The 24,327-nt window shown below is 46.9% G+C and overlaps 2 protein-coding genes across 3 annotated transcripts in view; both read right to left on the bottom strand.

The window, feature by feature from the left end:
- Positions 1–4,003, bottom strand: part of LOC141078054 (thialysine N-epsilon-acetyltransferase-like) — a 34,637-nt gene extending 30,634 nt beyond the window's left edge. The window contains exon 1 of one of the 2 annotated variants that reach the window (XM_073564861.1): positions 3,864–4,003. The gene's annotated coding sequence lies outside the window, so the exon portion shown is untranslated. The other variant, XM_073564860.1, reaches the window with a different exon arrangement.
- A 9,767-nt stretch (positions 4,004–13,770) lies between these two features.
- The window catches only part of CHRNB1 (cholinergic receptor nicotinic beta 1 subunit), a 47,656-nt gene continuing 37,099 nt past the window's right edge, over positions 13,771–24,327 (bottom strand). The window contains exons 10-11 of the mRNA XM_073564856.1: positions 23,851–23,998; positions 13,771–14,099 (exon numbers count right to left, since the gene is read on the bottom strand). Coding sequence (XP_073420957.1) covers positions 13,959–14,099; positions 23,851–23,998 — 289 coding nt within the window. The 3' untranslated portion in view covers positions 13,771–13,958. The remainder of the gene's footprint in view (positions 14,100–23,850; positions 23,999–24,327) is intronic.

The raw sequence follows: 24,327 nt of genomic DNA, 5'->3' as shown, positions 1-24,327 counted from the left end.
CCATGTCTGGGGAAGAAACAGTTTTCAACCTGGACGGTGCCAAGATGCGACTGTCCCGGCTGAGAACCACTGGTGACTGAGCTACTGGGAGCGCAGCGTCAGAGACCGGTGGTGACATCATCGAGAAGCCTCAGTGACCGGACGTAACCTCGATGACGTCACCACCGGTCACTGACACTGCGCTCCCAGTAGCTCAGTCACCAGTGGTTCTCACCCTGGATGGTCACATCTTGGCAATGTCCAGTTTGAAAACTGTTTTTCCCCCAAAAATGGATTACGGTGTGGGACAGAATGACGGACAGGTGTGGTATATTGCTGTTTTTTATTTTACCTTTATTACAGGTGATCGACGACTTTGCCGGAATTAGGCGCTTAAATAAAAATGGAAAACTGTGTTTAGTTTTATTTCTAATAAAGGATTTTATTCTGGATGTGTCTTTATTTACCATACAACTATACGATTAGTAATGGATGGATGTCTTATAGACACCTCTCCATTACTAAGCCATGGGCTTGATGTCACAGGTCAATACAAAGGTGACATCAACCCCACAAGTATGAACCCCATTTGACACCGCTACAGGGCAAGAGGGAAGAGCCAGGCAAAGCGCCAGATGTGTCTTATGGGCAGCTGCGGGCTGCTATTTTTTGGCTGGGGGGCAATATCCACCCCTTACTAGCCTGAAATACCAGCCCCCAGCTCTCTGCTTAAGCAAGGCTGGTTATCAAAAATCGGGGGACCCAACACAGTTCTTTACAAATTATTTAAATAATTTTAAAAAAGCAGAGAGGGGACCCCTCTATTCTTGGTAACCAGCCTTGCTACAGCTGACAGTTGAGGGTTGCAGCCCCTTGCTGTGAGTTTTGTCTGGCTGGTTAGAAAAAAACACAGGGGAACCCATGCAGTTATTTTGTTTTTTATTATTATTTATTTACAGCGCAGGAGCGGCTGACGAATACTCGCATCCGCCGCTCCTGCTCTCACTGTAATTAGCGGCTGCGGACGTCGGATGATGGGATCAGTAGTCCCATCAGTTGACACCAGTGACCGGAGGTAAACGTTATACCTCCAATCACAGCTGAGCGCTCCCATTGTCTTTTGACAGATTGGGAACCGCGGCTCTGACCGGCGGGGAGGATTTCTTCTATCATGTGATCGCTCACAGTACCCGGTGGTCTTTCTTAGATCATGTGATCGCTCACAGTACCCCGTGGTCTCTCTTACATTATGTGTCTGCAGTGGTCTTGGTGGGAGGTCTTGTGCCCCCCGGTAATGTCTGCAGTGGTCTATGGTGGGAGGTCTTGTGCCCCACGGTGATGTCTGCAGTGGTCTATGGTGGGAGGTCTTGTGCCCCCCGGTGATGTCTGCAGTGGTCTATGGTGGGAGGTCTTGTGCCCCCCCCGGTAATGTCTGCTGTGGTCTATGGTGGGAGGTCTTGTGCCCCCCGGTAATGTCTGCAGTGGTCTATGGTGGGAGGTCTTGTGCCCCCCGGTGATGTCTGCAGTGGTCTATGGTGGGAGGTCTTGTGCCCCCCGGTGATGTCTGCAGTGGTCTATGGTGGAAGGTCTTGTGCCCCCCGGGAATGTCTGCAGTGGTCTATGGTGGGAGGTCTTGTGCCCCCCGGTGATGTCTGCAGTGGTCTATGGTGGGAGGTCTTGTGCCCCCCGGTAATGTCTGCTGTGGTCTATGGTGGGAGGTCTTGTGCCCCCCGGTGATGTCTGCAGTGGTCTATGGTGGGAGGTCTTGTGCCCCCCGGTAATGTCTGCTGTGGTCTATGGTGGGAGGTCTTGTGCCCCCCGGTAATGTCTGCTGTGGTCTATGGTGGGAGGTCTTGTGCCCCCTGGTAATGTCTGCAGTGGTCTATGGTGGGAGGTCTTGTGCCCCCCGGTAATGTCTGCTGTGGTCTATGGTGGGAGGTCTTGTGCCCCCCGGTAATATCTGCAGTGGTCTATGGTGGGAGGTCTTGTGCCCCCCGGTAATGGCTGCTGTGGTCTATGGTGGGAGGTCTTGTGCCCCCCGGTAATGGCTGCTGTGGTCTATGGTGGGAGGTCTTGTGCCCCCCGGTAATGTCTGCAGTGGTCTATGGTGGGAGGTCTTGTGCCCCCCGGTGATGTCTGCAGTGGTCTATGGTGGAAGGTCTTGTGCCCCCCGGTAATGTCTGCAGTGGTCTATGGTGGGAGGTCTTGTGCCCCCCGGTGATGTCTGCAGTGGTCTATGGTGGGAGGTCTTGTGCCCCCCGGTAATGTCTGCTGTGGCCTATGGTGGGAGGCCTTGTGCCCCCCGGTAATGTCTGCAGTGGTCTATGGTGGGAGGTCTTGTGCCCCCCGGTAATGTCTGCTGTGGTCTATGGTGGGAGGTCTTGTGCCCCCCGGTAATGTCTGCAGTGGTCTATGGTGGGAGGTCTTGTGCCCCCCGGTAATGTCTGCAGTGGTCTATGGTGGGAGGTCTTGTGCCCCCCGGTGATGTCTGCAGTGGTCTATGGTGGGAGGTCTTGTGCCCCCCGGTAATGTCTGCTGTGGTCTATGGTGGGAGGTCTTGTGCCCCCCGGTAATGTCTGCAGTGGTCTATGGTGGGAGGTCTTGTGCCCCCCGGTGATGTCTGCAGTGGTCTATGGTGGGAGGTCTTGTGCCCCCTGGTAATGTCTGCTGTGGTCTATGGTGGGAGGTCTTGTGCCCCCCGGTAATGTCTGCAGTGGTCTATGGTGGGAGGTCTTGTGCCCCCCGGTAATGTCTGCTGTGGTCTATGGTGGGAGGTCTTGTGCCCCCCGGTAATGTCTGCAGTGGTCTATGGTGGGAGGTCTTGTGCCCCCCGGTAATGTCTGCTGTGGTCTATGGTGGGAGGTCTTGTGCCCCCCGGCTGATGTCTGCTGTGGTCTATGGTGGGAGGTCTTGTGCCCCCCGGTAATGTCTGCTGTGGTCTATGGTGGGAGGTCTTGTGCCCCCCGGTAATGTCTGCTGTGGTCTATGGTGGGAGGTCTTGTGCCCCCCGGTAATGTCTGCTGTGGTCTATGGTGGGAGGTCTTGTGCCCCCGGCTGATGTCTGCTGTGGTCTATGGTGGGAGGTCTTGTGCCCCCGGCTGATGTCTGCTGTGGTCTATGGTGGGAGGTCTTGTGCCCCCCGGCTGATGTCTGCTGTGGTCTATGGTGGGAGGTCTTGTGCCCCCCGGTAATGTCTGCAGTGGTCTATGGTGGGAGGTCTTGTGCCCCCCGGTAATGTCTGCTGTGGTCTATGGTGGGAGGTCTTGTGCCCCCCGGTAATGTCTGCAGTGGTCTATGGTGGGAGGTCTTGTGCCCCCCGGTAATGGCTGCAGTGGTCTATGGTGGGAGGTCTTGTGCCCCCCGGTAATGTCTGCTGTGGTCTATGGTGGGAGGTCTTGTGCCCCCCGGTAATGTCTGCAGTGGTCTATGGTGGGAGGTCTTGTGCCCCCCGGTAATGTCTGCAGTGGTCTATGGTGGGAGGTCTTGTGCCCCCCGGTAATGTCTGCTGTGGTCTATGGTGGGAGGTCTTGTGCCCCCCGGTAATGTCTGCAGTGGTCTATGGTGGGAGGTCTTGTGCCCCCCGGTAATGTCTGCTGTGGTCTATGGTGGGAGGTCTTGTGCCCCCGGTAATGTCTGCTGTGGTCTATGGTGGGAGGTCTTGTGCCCCCGGCTGATGTCGGGGCCGATACTTCCCGGCTGTCCCCAGGCTCCTCTCCCCGCGTTCCTGCACTCACTCCGGCTTTGCTGCTGCTCCGTCGCCCGGTGCTGCTCTGTCAGTGTGGAGCACGGGGGCGGCTCGGGCTCCGGTGTTGTTCCGGTCGGACGCCTCTGATATGACGTCACATCACGTGCCCGGTCGCTCCCGCCCTCGGTCCGGCGCTCACCTGTAGATCTCGTCTGTGCTGACGTCTCCGGCGAGGTCGGGTCTGTGTGTCGCTTTCCGCTCTCGGTGTAGTGGTCAGATTGCACCGCTGCTACCAATCGTCAGCACAGTGAAGCAATGGTCTGACGAGTGATGAAGGCGGCCGCTCCCACTGCTGGGCCTGATTCTGAGGAGACGGGATAGTGTACATCAGAGTCCAACCGATGAGCTAGATGTGTAGGGCTGTGTTCACACTAGCGTTTCTGCCGTCTGCGCACGGCCGCCGATAAGCCCCTGCTGACATCACCGCCTATTATCGCACATGGCCGCATGCGATCTGCGCACCCTAGCCTTAATATACGGTGCTCTGACCGTGCGCTAGTAGGATTTGTGAGTGCGCTGCACACTTTTCGAGGTGCGCCGAGCGCGCCAAAATGCAACATGCTGCGTTAGGCGCAACCTACAAAACTGCGCAGCGCACTCACAAATCCTACTAGCGCACGGTCAGCGCACTCTATATTAAAGATAGGACACGCAGATCGCATGCGGCCATGTGCGATAATAAGCGGTGATGTCAGCAGGGGGCGGGGCTTATCGGCGGCCGTGCGCAGGCGGCAGACACGCTAGTGTGAACACAGCCTAATATATATTCTATACACCTCAGCACCGTCACTACCAGCTCTGCGATAACGAGAGGATCGAGCTGTCACCACCAATCATTTATACAGGAGCGTATGGCTTCAGGAGTGCGGCTCACAAAGCAAGAGGAGCAGTAAGTGACAGGAGTGATTAAATTCATATTTTTAATCCAGAAAGATGGGCAGTATAAATAAAAATATACAAGATTATACAAAATGGAAACAAACAATACGATATATAAATACATAAAATATAGAAAGTTGTAAGAGGAACGGTGTAGATCTGAAAGAGGCGGGTGCTACGATTAGGAAAGGGTGCAGTCTTTACTGCGCACTATCTCCCACCACTGATCATGGGATCAAGGTCAGAATCTGGTTTTACCCAGTACCAACTGGTTCCACCAACCTCCTCTAGTGACCTCAGATGTAGGCCAGCAAATGACATCCGGCTCAAGTACCAGAATGATGAGATCCCAGATCAAAAGGATATCTGTCTCCCCGGAGGTCCCAGGCGGGAGATCTAAAGGATATCTGTCTACCCGGAGGTCCCAGGCGGGAGATAGAAAGGATATCTCCCCGGAGGTCCCAGGCGGGAGATATAAAGAATATCTGTCTCCCTGGAAGTCCCAGGCAGGAGATATAAAGGATATCTGTCTCCCCGGAGGTCCCAGGCGGGAGATATAAAGGATATCTGTCTCCCTGGATGTCCCAGGCGGGAGATATAAAGGATATCTGTCTCCCCAGAGGTCCCAGGCGGGAGATATAAATGATATCTGTCTACCCGTAGGTCCCAGGCGGGAGATATAAAGGATATGTCTCCCCGGAAGTCCCAGGCGGGAGATATAAAGGATATCTGTCTCCCTGGAGGTCCCAGGCGGGAGATGTAAAGGATATCTGTCTCCCTGGAGGTCCCAGGCGGGAGATATAAAGGATATCTGTCTCCCTGGAGGTCCCAGGCGGGAGATATAAATGATATCTGTCTACCCATAGGTCCCAGGCGGGAGATATAAAGGATATCTGTCTCCCCGGAGGTCCCAGGCAAGAGATATTAACACCATATTTCCTATCATTTTAGCTTTCTATTTAGACCACAAATGAATCTGATAGATCCATAATTCGGGGAGATATTGCCTCCTCTGTGTTGCCAGCTAACAAACTTTTCAGATTTTACCCACATCTGAAACTGTTCTCAGATCAAGGAGGAATCCATGAATTGGGTGAAACTCAGATTTAATAGATACTTCATGGATAATACTGTACTTTCATTGTCGTGTGACATTTTGGATATGCAGCCGTGCCGTCTGCCTTCAGACCAGGATTCATCACCTTGACATGATTCACACCTCTTTAGTAATGAGAATGTACAGTCACAGTTCCTTTCCAACCATTGTCAGATATGTGCTAATTTCTCTCTGCGCTCCATGTCTGCTGTCCTTCAGACAACCTGCTTCACTTACTGACAGTGAGGAGTGCAGGCAGTGATCTAACTCCCCCAGCCTCCAATCCGCATAATTACACACCTCTCAAAGTTTAATAAGCAGAAAAAGGACAAACCATGCAGTTCACCTCATCCCTAGCCACACCTCAAGGCACACTCCAAACCACACATCTGACTCAATCAAATATAACCTCCACATAATGACCGAATAATACCACAAATACCACCACACCATGACCAGAACACATTGCCACCATATGGTGACCAATTAATACCTCATACAAGGAACAAGTACCACCAAACCATGACCAGAACACAAATTACCACTACATACTGATACAGGAAAGATTAACTTTTTAGACACCATCATTAAGCTAAAGAACAATGAACTAGAGACATCCCTGTATCAGAAGCCAATCGACCGTCCAACATACCGTAAATGGGACAGTTTCCATCCAAAGCACATAAAAAACTCTATTGTCTACATCCAAGCCATCAGATACAATCGTACATGTTCCAACCCCATGGATAGAGATGAACCTCTTGGTCGCCTCAGAAAGACCTTATGAATCAGGACTACCATCCAAGAACAATTCAAAACCAGACTACAAGAGCCACCAGAATGTCAAGGAATCACCTGCTACATTACAAAGCTGAAGAAGAGAATAACCGGGAGCCTCTAGTAGTCACCTACAACCCAAATCTGGAGGTGCTAAGGGGAGCTGCACGGAAATTACAACCTTTACTACAAAAAGATGCCCGATTACAATCCATCTTTCCAGACCCCCCACTACTGTGCTTTAGGCAGCCCCCGAATCTAAGAAGCGTCATTGTCAGAAGCTCCCTGTCCTCTCCAACAGCTGCAGGAACCTTTCCTTGCAACCAGAAAAATGCAAAACCTGTCCATCTATAATGACCACGGACAAGATAAAGATCCCCAACTCACATCAGGACTACAAGATCCCAGGTACTCTCAGCTGCATCACATCTAATGGGGTGTACTTAATTATTTGTACTAAATGTCCTACTGGGGGTCTGTATGTGGGGGAGACAGGGCAAAAACTGAGAACAAGGATGAATGCTCATCGTCACACAATAAGAGAAAAAACAATGGATCTACCTGTGGCCAAACATTTCTGTATCCCCGGCCATAGCATGATGGACATTAAATTACTGGTATTGAGAGGTAACTTCAACTCTCAGAGAGACAGAAGAGTCTGGGAGTACAAGCTCATGATGACCTGTGACACTCTCAGTGCTGGAATGAATGTGTCACATGGATTTATGTCTTTACCTCAATTAAGGAATTTGCTCCTAAGACCTTGTGGGGTCATCACACAACACATTAGGAGACCCCAGAGGACAATAAAACATCCGGACTCCTTATCTATGAACTGGTCCAATGTTTATGTTTCCCCTCTCCCATAATGATAATTCCACTTCACATCACTTGTCTCATCTATTGTGTTATTTCTGTGTTGTGTATAATCTGTGATTCCTCAGATGTTGTATTAGTCAGTGCCTGATGAAGAGACCTGAGGAGTCTCGAAAGCTGCAATGTGTCACCATCTCTTCAGTTCGCCATTAAAAGGTATCAACTACTGAGGACTCTCAACTCTGAATATTCCACTACATAGTGATGAAACAATACCACATACAAGGAACAAGTACAACCAAACCTTGACCAGAGCACAAGTTATCACCACATAGTGACTGTGTCATGCCCGCCATGTCTGATATGCCGCACGACCCCTGGAGCAGTGTGCATGCGCACCTCACCTCATGGCTGCATGCCGTTGCTGTGCGCGCGTCCGTCTCTGCTCTGCCTGCTGTGATCATCTCTATGGTTCAGCAGAATCAGATCCAGCAATCCTCTCTATGGTCCTGGAGACTCTGACCATGTGACCTTCTCTATGGTCCAGCACAGTCTGATCCAGCTATCCTCTCTATGATCCTGGAGGATCTGTACCGGAAGTCCTCTCCTGGTCCTGACCCGGAAGTGCAGGTGCTAATGCCCTTTATCAGACCGCCCCTTCCTGTGGTCGGGGCCTGAGTATCGTGTTGCTTCCCTGCATGGCTGCTTGGTCTGCTCGGTCGCTCTGTATTCTGTGCCCCTGCACTCTGCCCTGTCGTGCTTCTCTGCACACGTTCTGCGCTTGTACTCTGCCTCTTGTCTCGTGCCATGTCTTGTGTTGTCTTTGATGCCATGTTTTGTCCTTGCTATTCTTTGCCTTGTAGTACTTCCTAAGTCTCTGCATTTGCCTGTTTCGCCATGTCTGGTCTTTGCTATTCTGAGCCTTGTAGTACTTCCACGTTCTCTGTCTTTGCCTGGTTTTCTTTACTCTGTCCTGTGGTGCTCTTTAGCACATTTCATGGCTAGTCTCAAGGTTCTGCCTTGACCCGGCTCTGGGCTTCGGCCTACGTTCCACTGCTAGCCCTATACTCTCTGACCCGGCTCTGTGCTTCTGCCTACGTTCCACACCTTGTTCTGTACCTTGCCTTTTTTCTTGCCTTGTTTCTCCGCATGCACTTTGCACGCGCCTGGCCTTCCCTCGCCGGCCTGTCTGTGCCTCAGCCGTTCCCACCTTAGCCGTGCCCGCCTGCTTGTGCCTCAGCCGTGCTCGTCGGTCAGTGACTAAGCTATGTCCGCCTGTTGTGCTTCAGCCGTGCTCGCCTCAGTCTTGCCCGCCGGTCTGAGCCTCAGCCCGACCAGCTAGCCAGTGCCTCAGCCGTGCTCTGTGCTTCCTTGCACCCACGCTGCCCCCGCACTGTGCACTGCGTGCCCTCTTGGCAAGCACAGGTCCTGCCATGTACCATGTCGTGCTCTATAGCATGCACAGGCCATAGCCTGGACCCTGTCTTGCCCTCTTGCACGCACAGGCCCTAGCCTGGACCCTGGCATGCCTCCTAGCACGCGCAGGCCCTTGCCCTAGCCTGAGCCCTGGCGTGCCCCTCTGCAAGCGCAGGACCTTAGCCTGAACCCTGGCGTGCACTCTGCACGTGCAGGACCTTAGCCTGAACCTCGACGTGCCCCTCTGCACGCGCAGGACCATGTCCTGAACCTCAAAGCCTGACGTGTTCCCTAGCACGTGTGGGACCTGCTGTTAACCATACACCCTGACGTGCCTCCTAGCGCGGCCAGGACCATTCTTTGTACCGTACCCCTGGCGTGCCTCTAGCACGCACCGGACCTTGAATCTTGAATCCTGGTGGCTTCTTTAGCAAGCCCAGGACCTGGCGTGTCCCCAAACACGCACCATGCCTAGTGTGTTGAACCCTGCCTTGTACCTTGCCTTGGACCCTGGAGTGTAACTAGCATGCACCTTGCCTTGCACCTTGCCCTGGACCCTGGTGTGCTCCTAGCACTCATCCTGCCTTGAACTTTGCCATGGACCTTGGCGTGTTCCCTAGCACGCACCATGTCTGGAGCTCTGTCGTTCCTCCTTGCCTGAACCCTGGTTTGCCTGTTGGATGCCCGGAACCTGCCGATCGCTGCCAGAGATCATAAGCCTGATGACTGCGGCCTGATGCCCTGATCCTGTCGATCATTGCCAGCTGTCCAGAGTTCGATGCCATCGAGCCTTTGCCTGTACCCAGGCGTGTCATCTAGCACGTACCATACCATGGACCTTGGCGTGCCACGCACGCACCTTGCTATGTTTTCCCTATTATCACGTCTTGCACCTGATGTTACCCTGAGTTCGCCTTAATGAAGATACCTTGAAACCATGCATTGTCTTGTTTCCTGCACGTCCCTTGTCATCAGACACTCACACATTGTGTCTACCTTAGCCGGCCGTCTGGTTCCAGCAGTCGTGGTGGCTCAACCCCTTGGTCTTGCCCCTGACACTCCCTGTATAGGGGGTGGTTTCTCACAAGGTCAGCTCGCCATAGGTGGGTGGGTGCCATGACCCAGAGGGTCCACTCTAAAGAAAAGGACTCAGCGATAGCTGACTCCATCACAGACTGAATAATACCACATACAAGGGACAAATACCACAACACCATGACCAGATCACATGTTACCAGTACATAGTGAACAAATAATGCCACATACAGTGAACAAGTACCCCAGAACACAAGTTACCCCTACATACTGATGAAATAATACCACATACAAGGAACAAGTACCAACAAACCATGACGACCATATGTTAACACCACATAGTAACTGAATAATACCACATACAAGAATTAAAATACCACCACACCATGACCAGATCACATGTCACCACCACATAGTGACTGAATAATACCACAAATAAGGAACAAATACCGCCACACCATGACCAGAACACAAATTACCGCTACATACTGACTAATACCACATACAAGGGACAAATACTACCACACAATGACCATATCATGTTACCACCATATAGTGACCGAATAATATCACATACCACAACACCATGACCAGACCAGATATTACCACCACATAGTGACCAAGTAATGCCACATACAGGGAACAAATACTGCCACACTGTGACCAGACCACATATCATTACATAGTGACTAATACCACATAAAGGGGATAAATACCACCACACATTGACCAGATCACATATTACCATCACATAGTGACTGAACACTACTACATACATGGAACAAATACCACCACACCATGACCAGACCACGTATTACCACCACATAGGGACCAAATAATGCCTCATGTAAGGGATAAATACAGCAACACTATGACCAGACCACATATTACCACCACAAAGTTACCGAATAATAGCTCAGTGATGTCTAGAATGGAAGCAGGTGGCTCAGTGGTGTCTACTGTGGAGAACGTTGGGGGCTCAGTGATGTCTACAGTGGAGCTCGGCAGTGGCTCGGTGATGTGTACAGTGGAATACAGCAAGGGCTTAGTGATGTCTACAATGAAAGCATGGCAGTGGCGTCTACAGTTGAGCACGTTGTATCAGGCTCCTGACAGCGCCGGCGTGCAGCCTCCGCTGAGCAGGGACTCACCCGTACTGTAGGGGCCCCGGGGACAGGAATAGCCGGAAAGTACAGATGCACAGAACCTGAACGCTGAAGCTTTAGCAAGCAGGCACAGGACCTACGGTCATGTGACAGCAAGGGGGCGGGGCTTAGCATCCTGCTTTCAGAGATGGTAGAAAACTCAGAGTCGGGCAAAACGAAGGTCATACACAGTCCAGGCAAACGAGGTACAGAATCGTGAGTCAGAGAATAGTCGGGCGTAGCAGTGGGTCACACACGGGATGGAGGCAGAAGTACCAGAGGGGCGATCACAGCGAGGTCAGGACAAAGCCAAGGGTCATACACGGGACGGACACACAAGTACAAAAGCAGAATCCAAGAGACGTAAACCGAGGCCAAACCAGATCATACACTAAACAATCGTACCAGGACAGGCGAGAGCACAAACGGAGCAGGGTCGGGCACACTCAAACTAGGAGTATAAACGACAGGGGAGGGTCCTCACCTGAAGCTATAAAAACCCTCCCCAGACCCAGAAGGAGGTTCTACCAATTAACCCCTACACCACCTGCCCAGCATTCTGAATAAACCATGACAGGTGGGGGCTCGATGTCTAAAGTGGAGCACTCATGGGCTTCGATGTCTACAGAGGAGCATGGCGGGAGCTTGGTGAAATATTCTGTGAAGCATGGTGTGGTCTCTGTGATGTCTACAATGAAGCATGGCGGTGGCTTGGTGATGTTTAAAGTGAAGCATGGCGGGAGCTCGTGATATCTACAGTGAAGCATGGCAATGGCTTGCTGATATCTACAATGATGCATGGCAGTGGCTTGGTGATGTTCACAGTGAAACATGACGGGGCTGAGTGATTTTTACAGTGCAGCTGTAGGGCTGTAGACGTGCAGTGTGTGGAAGGAAAGATGGAATCTACAGTGGCTTGCGAAAGTATTCACTCCTGTCCCATTTTGGCATTTTTTTGTGTTTTGCTACCTCACAACTTGAAAATTTCACTTTTTATAGGGTTTGCATCAGTGCATGTAAAGAACATTCCTACAACTGTGAATATTTGGTTTTCCTGTTATGAAGCAAACAACAAATAGGATATAATAACTGTAAACTCCAGTGTGTATAACTATTCACCGCCCTAAAGTCAGTACTTTGTAGAGCCTCCTCTTGCTGCCTTTATAGCTGCTAGTCACTTTGGGTCAGTCTCTATGAGCTTTGCACATCTGACCACTGGGATTTTTCCCCATTCCTAAAGGCAAAACTGCTCCAGCTCCTTCAGGTTTGATGGTTTCCTCTGGTGAACAGCGATCTTCAAGTCTCCCTACAGTTTCTCCATTGGATTAAGGTCTGGGCTTTGACTAGGCCACTCCAGAACATTTACACGTTTTCCCTTAAACCACTCAAGTGTTACTTTACCGGTATGCTTTGAGACATTGTCTTGTTGGATGGTGAACCCTAGCCTCAAATCACTGACAGACTGAAACAGGTTTTGCTCAAGAATATCCCTGAATTTCACTCCATCCATCTTCCCCTCGACTAGGGCCAATTTCCTCGTCCCTGCTGTGGAAAAACATCCCCACAGCATGATGCTACCATCACTCTGTTTCACTGTGTGGAAGGTGTTCTTGGGGTGATAAGATGTGTTGGTTTGGCACCAGACACAGCATTTACCTTGGTGGTCAAAAAGTTCAGTTTTCATCTCATCTGTCTACCGCACCTTCCTCCATACATCTAGGGAGTCTCCCACAAGTCTTTTGGCAAGCTCAAAACAAGCCTTACAACTTCTATGTGTAAGTTAAGGTTTTTTTCCCGCCGACTTTTCCATAAAGGCCACCTCTATGGACTGTATGGCTTATTGTAGTTGTATGGTCAGATACTCCAGTCTCTGCTTGGGAACTCTGCAGCTCCTTCAGGGTTACTTCTGGTCTTTGTGCTGCCTCTCTGATTAATGCCCTGCTTGCCCACTCTGATTGTTTTGGTGGGCACCACCCTCTCTTGGCAGATTTGTTGTGGTACCATGTTCTTTCCATTTGATGATAATGGATTTGATGGTGCTCCACTGGATCATCAGAGATCGGGATATTTTTTTGCAACACAACCTGACTTATACATCTCAACAACTTGGTCCCTGACATGTTTGGAGATCTCCTTGGTCTTCATGGTGGTGTTTGGAGATCTCCTTGGTCTTCATGGTGGTGTTGGGTTAGTGGTGCCTCCTGTTAATAGTGTTGTAGCCTCTGTGGCCTTTCAGAAAAGGTAAAACGTATATACTGACAGACATGTGACACTTAGATTGCACATAGGCGGACGGGGTGAATAATTTCGCAAGTCACTGTATCAAGTATCAGGAAATCCTGGGAGAACATCTTGTCCTGTGAAGAGCTAAAGCTTGGCCACCAACAGACCTTCGGTCATGACAATGATCCCAGGACTTCATAGTGCACGGAGTCTCCATGTCAGAAATCCTCGCAGATTCTGGAGAGGCAGTTGTAGTCACCTGAGCGGAAACCCATAGAATGTCTTTGGTGAAGATGTGGCTGCATCTCCAGCATATAAGGTCCATTGCACATGAGGACTAGGTTAATATTCCTCAGACATATCGATAAAAGGTGGTGTTTGGTTGTGCGTCTCGTCTGCAGCAGATCATCACAGCCAGAGGGGCAGCTGGTTACACCAACCAGAGGGGCAGCTGGTTACACCAGCCAGAGGAGCAGCTGGTCACACCAGCTAGTGGGGCACCTGGTCATAACAGCGAGAGTGACAGCAGGTCACACCAGCCAGTGGTGCTGTACCAAGTGCTAAAAATGCAGGTCATGAACTGGGGAAATTTTTTTTTTATTGCAGTAGTGTATACTGTAGGATATTCTACATATAGAGAATTAAACTTAATCGCAGGATCTGAAAAATGAGAAAAATTCTTTATTTAAATTAACAAGGCCAGCCGAGACCCCAACAACGTCAAGTTTTATCTAACTGTTGTGTGACGTGGGCGTCACATGTCTGGAGGGCGATGTTCACGCTCCCTGTGACTTGCATGGCACCATTACAACTGGGTTCATAGGCTCCAAAATACAGAAACACAAAATCAGGGGAACGGCACGTCTGGTGGGAGATTAAAGCTGGCGTCCAGGAAGATGGCCAGAGTCCCCAGAGTGGTGAAAGTGATGAAAGTCCAGAGAAAGAGACGGTCGACCACCATCGCAACGTACTGCCAGTCCTCCTTCAGCTGCCGCAGGAAAGAGAGAGGAATCAGCAGTAACTTATACTGGAGGAGCTCAGTCTATAGGGCTATAATACTATTATAACTCCTGGAGGAGCTCAGTCTATAGGGCTATAATACTATTATTACTCCTGGAGGAGCTCAGTCTATAGGGCTATAATACTATTATTACTCCTGGAGGAGCTCAGTCTATAGGGCTATACTACTGTTATTACTCCTGGAGGAGCTCAGTCTATAGGGCTATACTACTGTTATTACTCCTGGAGGAGCTCAGTCTATAGGGCTATACTACTGTTATTACTCCTGGAGGAGCTCAGTCTATAGGGCTATAATACTATTATTACTCCTGGAGGAGCTCAGTCTATAGGGCTATAATACTGTTATTACTCCTGGAGGAGCTCAGTCTATAGGGCTATACTACTGTTATTACTCCTGGAGGAGCTCAGTCTATAGGGCTATAATACTATTATTGCTCCTGGAGGAGCTCAGTCTATAGGGCTATAATACTATTATAACTCCTGGAGGAGCTCAGTCTATAGGGCTATAATACTATTATTACTCCTGGAGGAGCTCAGTCTATAGGGCTATACTACTGTTATTACTCCTGGAGGAGCTCAGTCTATAGGGCTATAATACTGTTATTACTCCTGGAGGAGCTCAGTCTGTAGGGCTATAATACTATTATTACTCCTGGAGGAGCTCAGTCTATAGGGCTATAATACTATTATTACTCCTGGAGGAGCTCAGTCTATATGGCTATACTACTGTTATTACTCCTGGAGGAGCTCAGTCTATAGGGCTATAATACTATTATTACTCCTGGAGGAGCTCAGTCTATAGGGCTATAATACTATTATTACTCCTGGAGGAGCTCAGTCTATAGGGCTATAATACTATTATTACTCCTGGAGGAGCTCAGTCTATAGGGCTATAATACTATTATTACTCCTGGAGGAGCTCAGTCTATAGGGCTATAATACTATTATTACTCCTGGAGGATCTCAGTCTATAGGGCTATAATACTATTATTACTCCTGGAGGATCTCAGTCTATAGGGCTATAATACTATTATTACTCCTGGAGGAGCTCAGTCTATAGGGCTATAATACTATTATTACTCCTGGAGGAGCTCAGTCTATAGGGCTATACTACTGTTATTACTCCTGGAGGAGCTCAGTCTATAGGGCTATACTACTGTTATTACTCCTGGAGGAGCTCAGTCTATAGGGCTATAATACTGTTATTACTCCTGGAGGAGCTCAGTCTATAGGGCTATAATACTATTATTACTCCTGGAGGAGCTCAGTCTATAGGGCTATAATACTGTTATTACTCCTGGAGGAGCTCAGTCTATAGGGCTATACTACTGTTATTACTCCTGGAGGAGCTCAGTCTATAGGGCTATAATACTATTATTACTCCTGGAGGAGCTCAGTCTATAGGGCTATAATACTATTATTACTCCTGGAGGATCTCAGTCTATAGGGCTATAATACTATTATTACTCCTGGAGGATCTCAGTCTATAGGGCTATAATACTATTATTACTCCTGGAGGATCTCAGTCTATAGGGCTATAATACTATTATTACTCCTGGAGGAGCTCAGTCTATAGGGCTATAATACTATTATTACTCCTGGAGGAGCTCAGTCTATAGGGCTATAATACTATTATTACTCCTGGAGGAGCTCAGTCTATAGGGCTATAATACTATTATTACTCCTGGAGGATCTCAGTCTATAGGGATATAATACTATTATTACTCCTGGAGGAGCTCAGTCTATAGGGCTATAATACTATTATTACTCCTGGAGGAGCTCAGTCTATAGGGCTATAATACTATTATTACTCCTGGAGGATCTCAGTCTATAGGGCTATAATACTATTATTACTCCTGGAGGAGCTCAGTCTATAGGGCTATAATACTATTATTACTCGTGGAGGAGCTCAGACTATAGGGCTATAATACTATTATTACTGCTGGAGGAGCTCAGTCTATAGGGCTAAAATACTGTTATTACTCCTGGAGGAGCTCAGTCTGTAGGGCTATAATACTATTATTACTCCTGGAGGAGCTCAGTCTATAGGGCTATAATACTATTATTACTCCTGGAGGATCTCAGTCTATAGGGCTATAATACTATTATTACTCCTGGAGGAGCTCAGACTATAGGGCTATAATACTATTATAACTCCTGGAGGAGCTCAGTCTATAGGGCTATAATACTATTATTACTCCTGGAGGAGCTCAGTCTATAGGGATATAATACTATTATTACTCCTGGAGGAGCTCAGTCTATAGGGCTATAATACTATTATTACTCCTGGAGGAGCTCAGTCTATAGGGCTATAATACTATTATTACTCCTGGAGGATCTCAGTCTATAGGGCTATAATACTATTATTACTCCTGGAGGATCTCAGTCTATAGGGCTATAATACTATTATTACTCCTGGAGGATCTCAGTCTATAGGGCTATAATACTATTATTACTCCTGGAGGAGCTCAGACTATAGGGCTATAATACTATTATTACTGCTGGAGGAGCTCAGTCTATAGGGCTATAATACTGTTATTACTCCTGGAGGAGCTCAGTCTGTAGGGCTATAATACTATTATTACTCCTGGAGGAGCTCAGTCTATAGGGCTATAATACTATTATTACTCCTGGAGGATCTCAGTCTATAGGGCTATAATACTATTATTACTCCTGGAGGAGCTCAGACTATAGGGCTATAATACTATTATTACTGCTGGAGGAGCTCAGTCTATAGGGCTATAATACTGTTATTACTCCTGGAGGAGCTCAGTCTGTAGGGCGATAATACTGTTATTACTCCTGGAGGAGCTCAGTCTATAGGGCTATAATACTGTTATTACTCCTGGAGGAGCTCAGTCTATAGGGCTATAATACTATTATTACTCCTGGAGGAGCTCAGACTATAGGGCTATAATACTATTATTACTCCTGGAGGAGCTCAGTCTATAGGGCTATAATACTGTTATTACTCCTGGAGGAGCTCAGTCTATAGGGCTATAATACTATTATTACTCCTGGAGGAGCTCAGTCTGTAGGGCTATAATACTATTATTACTCCTGGAGGAGCTCAGTCTATAGGGCTATAATACTATTATAACTCCTGGAGGAGCTCAGTCTATAGGGCTATAATACTATTATTACTCCTGGAGGAGCTCAGTCTATAGGGCTATAATACTATTATTACTCCTGGAGGAGCTCAGTCTATAGGGCTATAATACTGTTACTACTCCTGGAGGAGCTCAGTCTATAGGGCTATAATACTATTATTACTCCTGGAGGAGCTCAGTCTATAGGGCTATAATACTATTATTGCTCCTGGAGGAGCTCAGTCTATAGGGCCATAATACTATTATTACTCCTGGAGGAGCTCAGTCTATAGGGCTATAATACTATTATTACTCCTGGAGGAGCTCAGTCTATAGGGCTATAATACTATTATTACTCCTGGAGGAGCTCAGTCTATAGGGCTATAATACCATTATTACTCCTGGAGGAGCTCAGACTATAGGGCTATACTACCATTATTACTCCTGGAGGAGCTCAGTCTGAAGGGCTATAATACTATTATTACTCCTGGAGGAGCTCAGTCTATAGGGCTATAATACTATTATTACTCCTGGAGGAGCTCAGTCTATAGGGCTATAATACTATTATTACTCCTGGAGGAGCTCAGTCTATAGGGCTATAATACTATTATTACTCCTGGAGGAGCTCAGTCTATAGGGCTATAATACTATTATTACTCCTGGAGGATCTCAGTCTATAGGGCTATAATACTATTATTACTCCTGGAGGATCTCAGTCTATAGGGCTATAATACTATTATTACTCCTGGAGGAGCTCAGACTATAGGGGCTATAATACTATTATTACTGCTGGAGGAGCTCAGTCTATAGGGCTATAATACTGTTATTACTCCTGGAGGAGCTCAGTCTGTAGGGCGATAATACTGTTATTACTCCTGGAGGAGCTCAGTCTATAGGGCTATAATACTATTATTACTCCTGGAGGAGCTCAGACTATAGGGCTATAATACTATTATTACTCCTGGAGGAGCTCAGTCTATAGGGCTATAATACTGTTATTACTCCTGGAGGAGCTCAGTCTATAGGGCTATAATACTATTATTACTCCTGGAGGAGCTCAGCCTGTAGGGCTATAATACTATTATTACTCCTGGAGGAGCTCAGTCTATAGGGCTATAATACTATTATAACTCCTGGAGGAGCTCAGTCTATAGGGCTATAATACTATTATTACTTCTGGAGGAGCTCAGTCTATAGGGCTATAATACTGTTATTACTCCTGGAGGAGCTCAGTCTATAGGGCTATAATACTATTATTACTCCTGGAGGAGCTCAGTCTATAGGGCTATAATACTATTATTACTCCTGGAGGAGCTCAGTCTATAGGGCTATAATACTATTATTACTCCTGGAGGAGCTCAGTCTATAGGGCTATAATACTATTATTACTCCTGGAGGAGCTCAGTCTATAGGGCTATAATACTATTATTACTCCTGGAGGAGCTCAGTCTATAGGGCTATAACACCATTATTACTCCTGGAGGAGCTCAGACTATAGGGCTATAATACCATTATTACTCCTGGAGGAGCTCAGTCTGTAGGGCTATAATACTATTATTACTCCTGGAGGAGCTAAGTCTTTAGGGCTATATTACTGTTATTACTCCTGGAGGAGCTCAGTCTATAGGGCTATAATACCATTATTACTCCTGGAGGAGCTCAGTCTGTAGGGCTATAATACTATTATTACTCCTGGAGGAGCTCAGTCTATAGGGCTATAATACTATTATTACTTCTAGAGGAGCTCAGTCTATAGGGCTATAATACTGTTATTACTCTTGGAGGCGCTCAGTCTATAGAGCTATAATACTATTATTACTCCTGGAGGAATTCAGTCTATAGGGCTATCATACTATTATTACTCCTAGAGGAGCTCAGTCTATAGGGCTATAATACTGTTATTACTCCTAGAGGAGCTCAGTCTATAGGGGTATAATACTGTTATTACTCCTGGAGGAGCTCAGTCTATAGGGCTATAATACTATTATTACTCCTGGAGAAGCTCAGTCTATAGGGCTATACTACTGTTATTACTCCTGTCGGAGCTCAGACTATAGGGCTATAATACTATTATTACTCCTGGAGGAGCTCAGTCTGTAGGGCTACAATAATGTTATTACTCCAGGAGGAGCTCAGTCTATAGGGCTATAATACTATTATTACTCCTGGAGGAGCTCAGTCTATAGGGCTATAATACTGTTATTACTCCTGGAGGAGCTCAGTCTATAGGGCTATAATACTATTATTACTCCTGGAGAAGCTCAGTTTATAGGGCTATAATACTATTACTCCTGGAGGAGCTTAGTCTATAGGGCTATAATACTATTATTGCTCCTGGAGGAGCTCAGTCTATAGGGCTATAATACTATTATTACTCCTGGAGGAGCTCAGTCTATAGGGCTATACTACTGTTATTACTCCTGGAGGAGCTCAGTCTATAGGGCTATCATACTATTATTACTCCTGGAGGAGCTCAGTCTATAGGGCTATAATACTATTATTACTCCTGGAGAAGCTCAGTCTATAGGGCTATACTACTGTTATTACTCCTGTCGGAGCTCAGACTATAGGGCTATAATACTATTATTACTCCTGGAGGAGCTCAGTCTGTAGGGCTACAATAATGTTATTACTCCAGGAGGAGCTCAGTCTATAGGGCTATAATACTATTATTACTCCTGGAGGAACTCAGTCTATAGGGCTATAATACTGTTATTACTCCTGGAGGAGCTCAGTCTATAGGGCTATAATACTATTATTACTCCTGGAGAAGCTCAGTTTATAGGGCTATAATACTATTACTCCTGGAGGAGCTTAGTCTATAGGGCTATAATACTATTATTGCTCCTGGAGGAGCTCAGTCTTTTGGGCTATCATACTATTATTACTCCTAGAGGAGCTCAGTCTATAGGGCTATAATACTGTTATTACTCCTGGAGGAGCTCAGTCTATAGGGCTATCATACTATTATTACTCCTGGAGGAGCTCAGTCTATAGGGCTATAATACTGTTATTACTCCTGTCGGAGCTAAGACTATAGGGCCACAATACTGTTATTACTCCTGGAGGAGCTCAGTCTATAGGGCTATCATACTATTATTACTCCTGGAGGAACTCAGTCTATAGGGCTACAATATTGTTTTTACTCCTGGAAGAGCTCAGTCTATAGGGCTACAATATTGTTATTACTCCTGGAGGAGCTCAGTCTATAGGGTTATAATACTATTATTACTCCTGGAGGAGTTCAGTCTGTAGGGCTACAATACTGTTATTACTCCTGGAGGAGCTCAGTCTACAGGGCTGCAATACTGTTATTACTCCTGGAGGAGCTCAATCTATAGGGCTATAATACTATTATTACTCCTGTAGGAGCTCAGTCTATAGGGCTATAATACTATTATTACTCCTGTAGGAGCTCAGTCTATAGGGCTATAATACCATTATTACTCCTGGAGGAGCTCAGTCTGTAGGGCTATAATACTATTATTACTCCTGGAGGAGCTCAGTCTATAGGGCTATAATACTATTATTACTTCTAGAGGAGATCAGTCTATAGGGCTATAATACTGTTATTACTCTTGGAGGCGCTCAGTCTATAGAGCTATAATACTATTATTACTCCTGGAGGAATTCAGTCTATAGGGCTATCATACTATTATTACTCCTAGAGGAGCTCAGTCTATAGGGCTATAATACTGTTATTACTCCTAGAGGAGCTCAGTCTATAGGGCTATAATACTGTTATTACTCCTGGAGGAGCTCAGTCTATAGGGCTATAATACTATTATTACTCCTGGAGAAGCTCAGTCTATAGGGCTATACTACTGTTATTACTCCTGTCGGAGCTCAGACTATAGGGCTATAATACTATTATTACTCCTGGAGGAGCTCAGTCTGTAGAGCTACAATAATGTTATTACTCCAGGAGGAGCTCAGTCTATAGGGCTATAATACTATTATTACTCCTGGAGGAGCTCAGTCTATAGGGCTATAATACTGTTATTACTCCTGGAGGAGCTCAGTCTATAGGGCTATAATACTATTATTACTCCTGGAGAAGCTCAGTTTATAGGGCTATAATACTATTACTCCTGGAGGAGCTTAGTCTATAGGGCTATAATACTATTATTGCTCCTGGAGGAGCTCAGTCTATAGGGCTATAATACTATTATTACTCCTGGAGGAGCTCAGTCTATAGGGCTATACTACTGTTATTACTCCTGGAGGAGCTCAGTCTATAGGGCTATCATACTATTATTACTCCTGGAGGAGCTCAGTCTATAGGGCTATAATACTATTATTACTCCTGGAGAAGCTCAGTCTATAGGGCTATACTACTGTTATTACTCCTGTCGGAGCTCAGACTATAGGGCTATAATACTATTATTACTCCTGGAGGAGCTCAGTCTGTAGGGCTACAATAATGTTATTACTCCAGGAGGAGCTCAGTCTATAGGGCTATAATACTATTATTACTCCTGGAGGAACTCAGTCTATAGGGCTATAATACTGTTATTACTCCTGGAGGAGCTCAGTCTATAGGGCTATAATACTATTATTACTCCTGGAGAAGCTCAGTTTATAGGGCTATAATACTATTACTCCTGGAGGAGCTTAGTCTATAGGGCTATAATACTATTATTGCTCCTGGAGGAGCTCAGTCTTTTGGGCTATCATACTATTATTACTCCTAGAGGAGCTCAGTCTATAGGGCTATAATACTGTTATTACTCCTGGAGGAGCTCAGTCTATAGGGCTATCATACTATTATTACTCCTGGAGGAGCTCAGTCTATAGGGCTATAATACTGTTATTACTCCTGTCGGAGCTAAGACTATAGGGCCACAATACTGTTATTACTCCTGGAGGAGCTCAGTCTATAGGGCTATCATACTATTATTACTCCTGGAGGAACTCAGTCTATAGGGCTACAATATTGTTTTTACTCCTGGAAGAGCTCAGTCTATAGGGCTACAATATTGTTATTACTCCTGGAGGAGCTCAGTCTATAGGGTTATAATACTATTATTACTCCTGGAGGAGTTCAGTCTGTAGGGCTACAATACTGTTATTACTCCTGGAGGAGCTCAGTCTACAGGGCTGCAATACTGTTATTACTCCTGGAGGAGCTCAATCTATAGGGCTATAATACTATTATTACTCCTGTAGGAGCTCAGTCTATAGGGCTATAATACTATTATTACTCCTGTAGGAGCTCAGTCTATAGGGCTATAATACTATTATTACTCCTAGCGGAGCTCAGTGTATGGGGCTATAATACTTCCTGGAGGAGCTCGGTCTATGGGGCTATAATACTATTATTACTCCTGGAGGAGCTCAGTCTATAGGGCTACAATACTGTTCTTACTCCTGGAGGAGCTCAGTCTATAGGGCTATAATACTGTTATTACTCCTGGAGGAGCTCAGTCTATAGGGCTATAATACTGTTATTACTCCTGGAGGAGCTCAGTCTATAGGGCTACAATACTGTTCTTACTCCTGGAGGAGCTCAGTCTATAGGGCTATAATACTATTATTTCTCCTGGAGGAGCTCAGTCTATAGGGCTATAATACTATTATTACTCCTAGCGGAGCTCAGTCTATGGGGCTATAATACTTCCTGGAGGATCTCAGTCTATGGGGCTATAATACTATTATTACTCCTGGAGGAGCTCAGTCTATAGGGCTACAATACTGTTCTTACTCCTGGAGGAGCTCAGTCTATAGGGCTATAATACTGTTATTACTCCTGGAGGAGCTAAGTCTATAGGGCTATAATACTGTTATTACTCCTGGAGGAGCTCCGTCAATAGGGCTATAATATTATTATTACTCCTGGAGGATCTCAGTCTATAGGGCTATAATACTATTATTACTCCTGGAGGAGCTCAGTCTATAGGGCTACAATACTGTTCTTACTCCTGGAGGAGCTCAGTCTATAGGGCTATAATACTGTTATTACTCCTGGAGGAGCTCAGTCTATAGGGCTATAATACTGTTATTACTCCTGGAGGAGCTCCATCAATAGGGCTATAATATTATTATTAGTCCTGGAGGATCTCAGTCTATAGGGCCACAATACTGTTATTACTCCTGGAAGAGCTCAGACTATAGGGCTATAATACTGTTATTACTCCTAGCGGAGCTCAGTCTGTAGGGCTATAATACTATTATTACTCCTGGAGGATCTCAGTCTATAGGGCTATAATAATATTATTACTCCTGGAGGAGCTCAGTCTATAGGGCTACAATACTGTTCTTACTCCTGGAGGAGCTCAGTCTATAGGGCTATAATACTGTTATTACTCCTGGAGGAGCTCAGTCTATAGGGCTATAATACTGTTATTACTCCTGGAGGAGCTCCATCAATAGGGCTATAATATTATTATTAGTCCTGGAGGATCTCAGTCTATAGGGCCACAATACTGTTATTACTCCTGGAAGAGCTCAGACTATAGGGCTATAATACTGTTATTACTCCTAGCGGAGCTCAGTCTGTAGGGCTATAATACTATTAATACTTCTTTGTTGTTCTCCTTCCTCTTGCCCCATGGGTTTTCTTTTCTGGTTAGTAACTGGTGGTATTATGGTACAGTTGTCAATATTGCCCCCCACTTGCACGATACTCACAGCATCGTAGTCCTCTTGCTCCTGCAGCTGCTGGGCGAGGTACCGGATGGCGCTGACTGCTGACTGTAGATCTGGTGGTAGAGTGAGACCCAGACTGGGACCATCCAGGAACCACTTCATGTCTTTGGAGAAGGCCTCCGCCTGGTACCTGTGTGGTCAAAGGACTCCAGAAATCAGCCCCCAATAAACGGACCCATAGCCAGAGTGTGCAATGCTGACCTCCGCAGTATGAGAGCCTGCAGTTCCCAGGCTGGGAACCACTAATGAATGCGCTGCTGCGAGCGCAGCATCAGTGACCAGCGGTGACGGCATTGAGGTTACTGCCGGTCACTGAGGCTGCGTTCCCAGCCGGACCCCTGAACTGCGTTGACCTGCACTCCGGTGAGATCAGCGCTGCACCCTAAGACTTTTTCATGGTGCTAGCGGGGATCTCACCAAGGTCACCGCAGTTCAGGGGCCCGGCGGAAACCTTGATGA

This window comes from Dendrobates tinctorius, unplaced genomic scaffold (genome assembly GCF_039654945.1).
Source record: "Dendrobates tinctorius isolate UK_male_01 unplaced genomic scaffold, ASM3965494v1 ptg000495l, whole genome shotgun sequence".
NCBI lineage: Eukaryota > Metazoa > Chordata > Amphibia > Anura > Dendrobatidae > Dendrobates > Dendrobates tinctorius.
The sequence above is the reverse complement of the archived record's forward strand: the minus strand, read 5'-3'. Positions and strand labels throughout refer to the sequence as shown.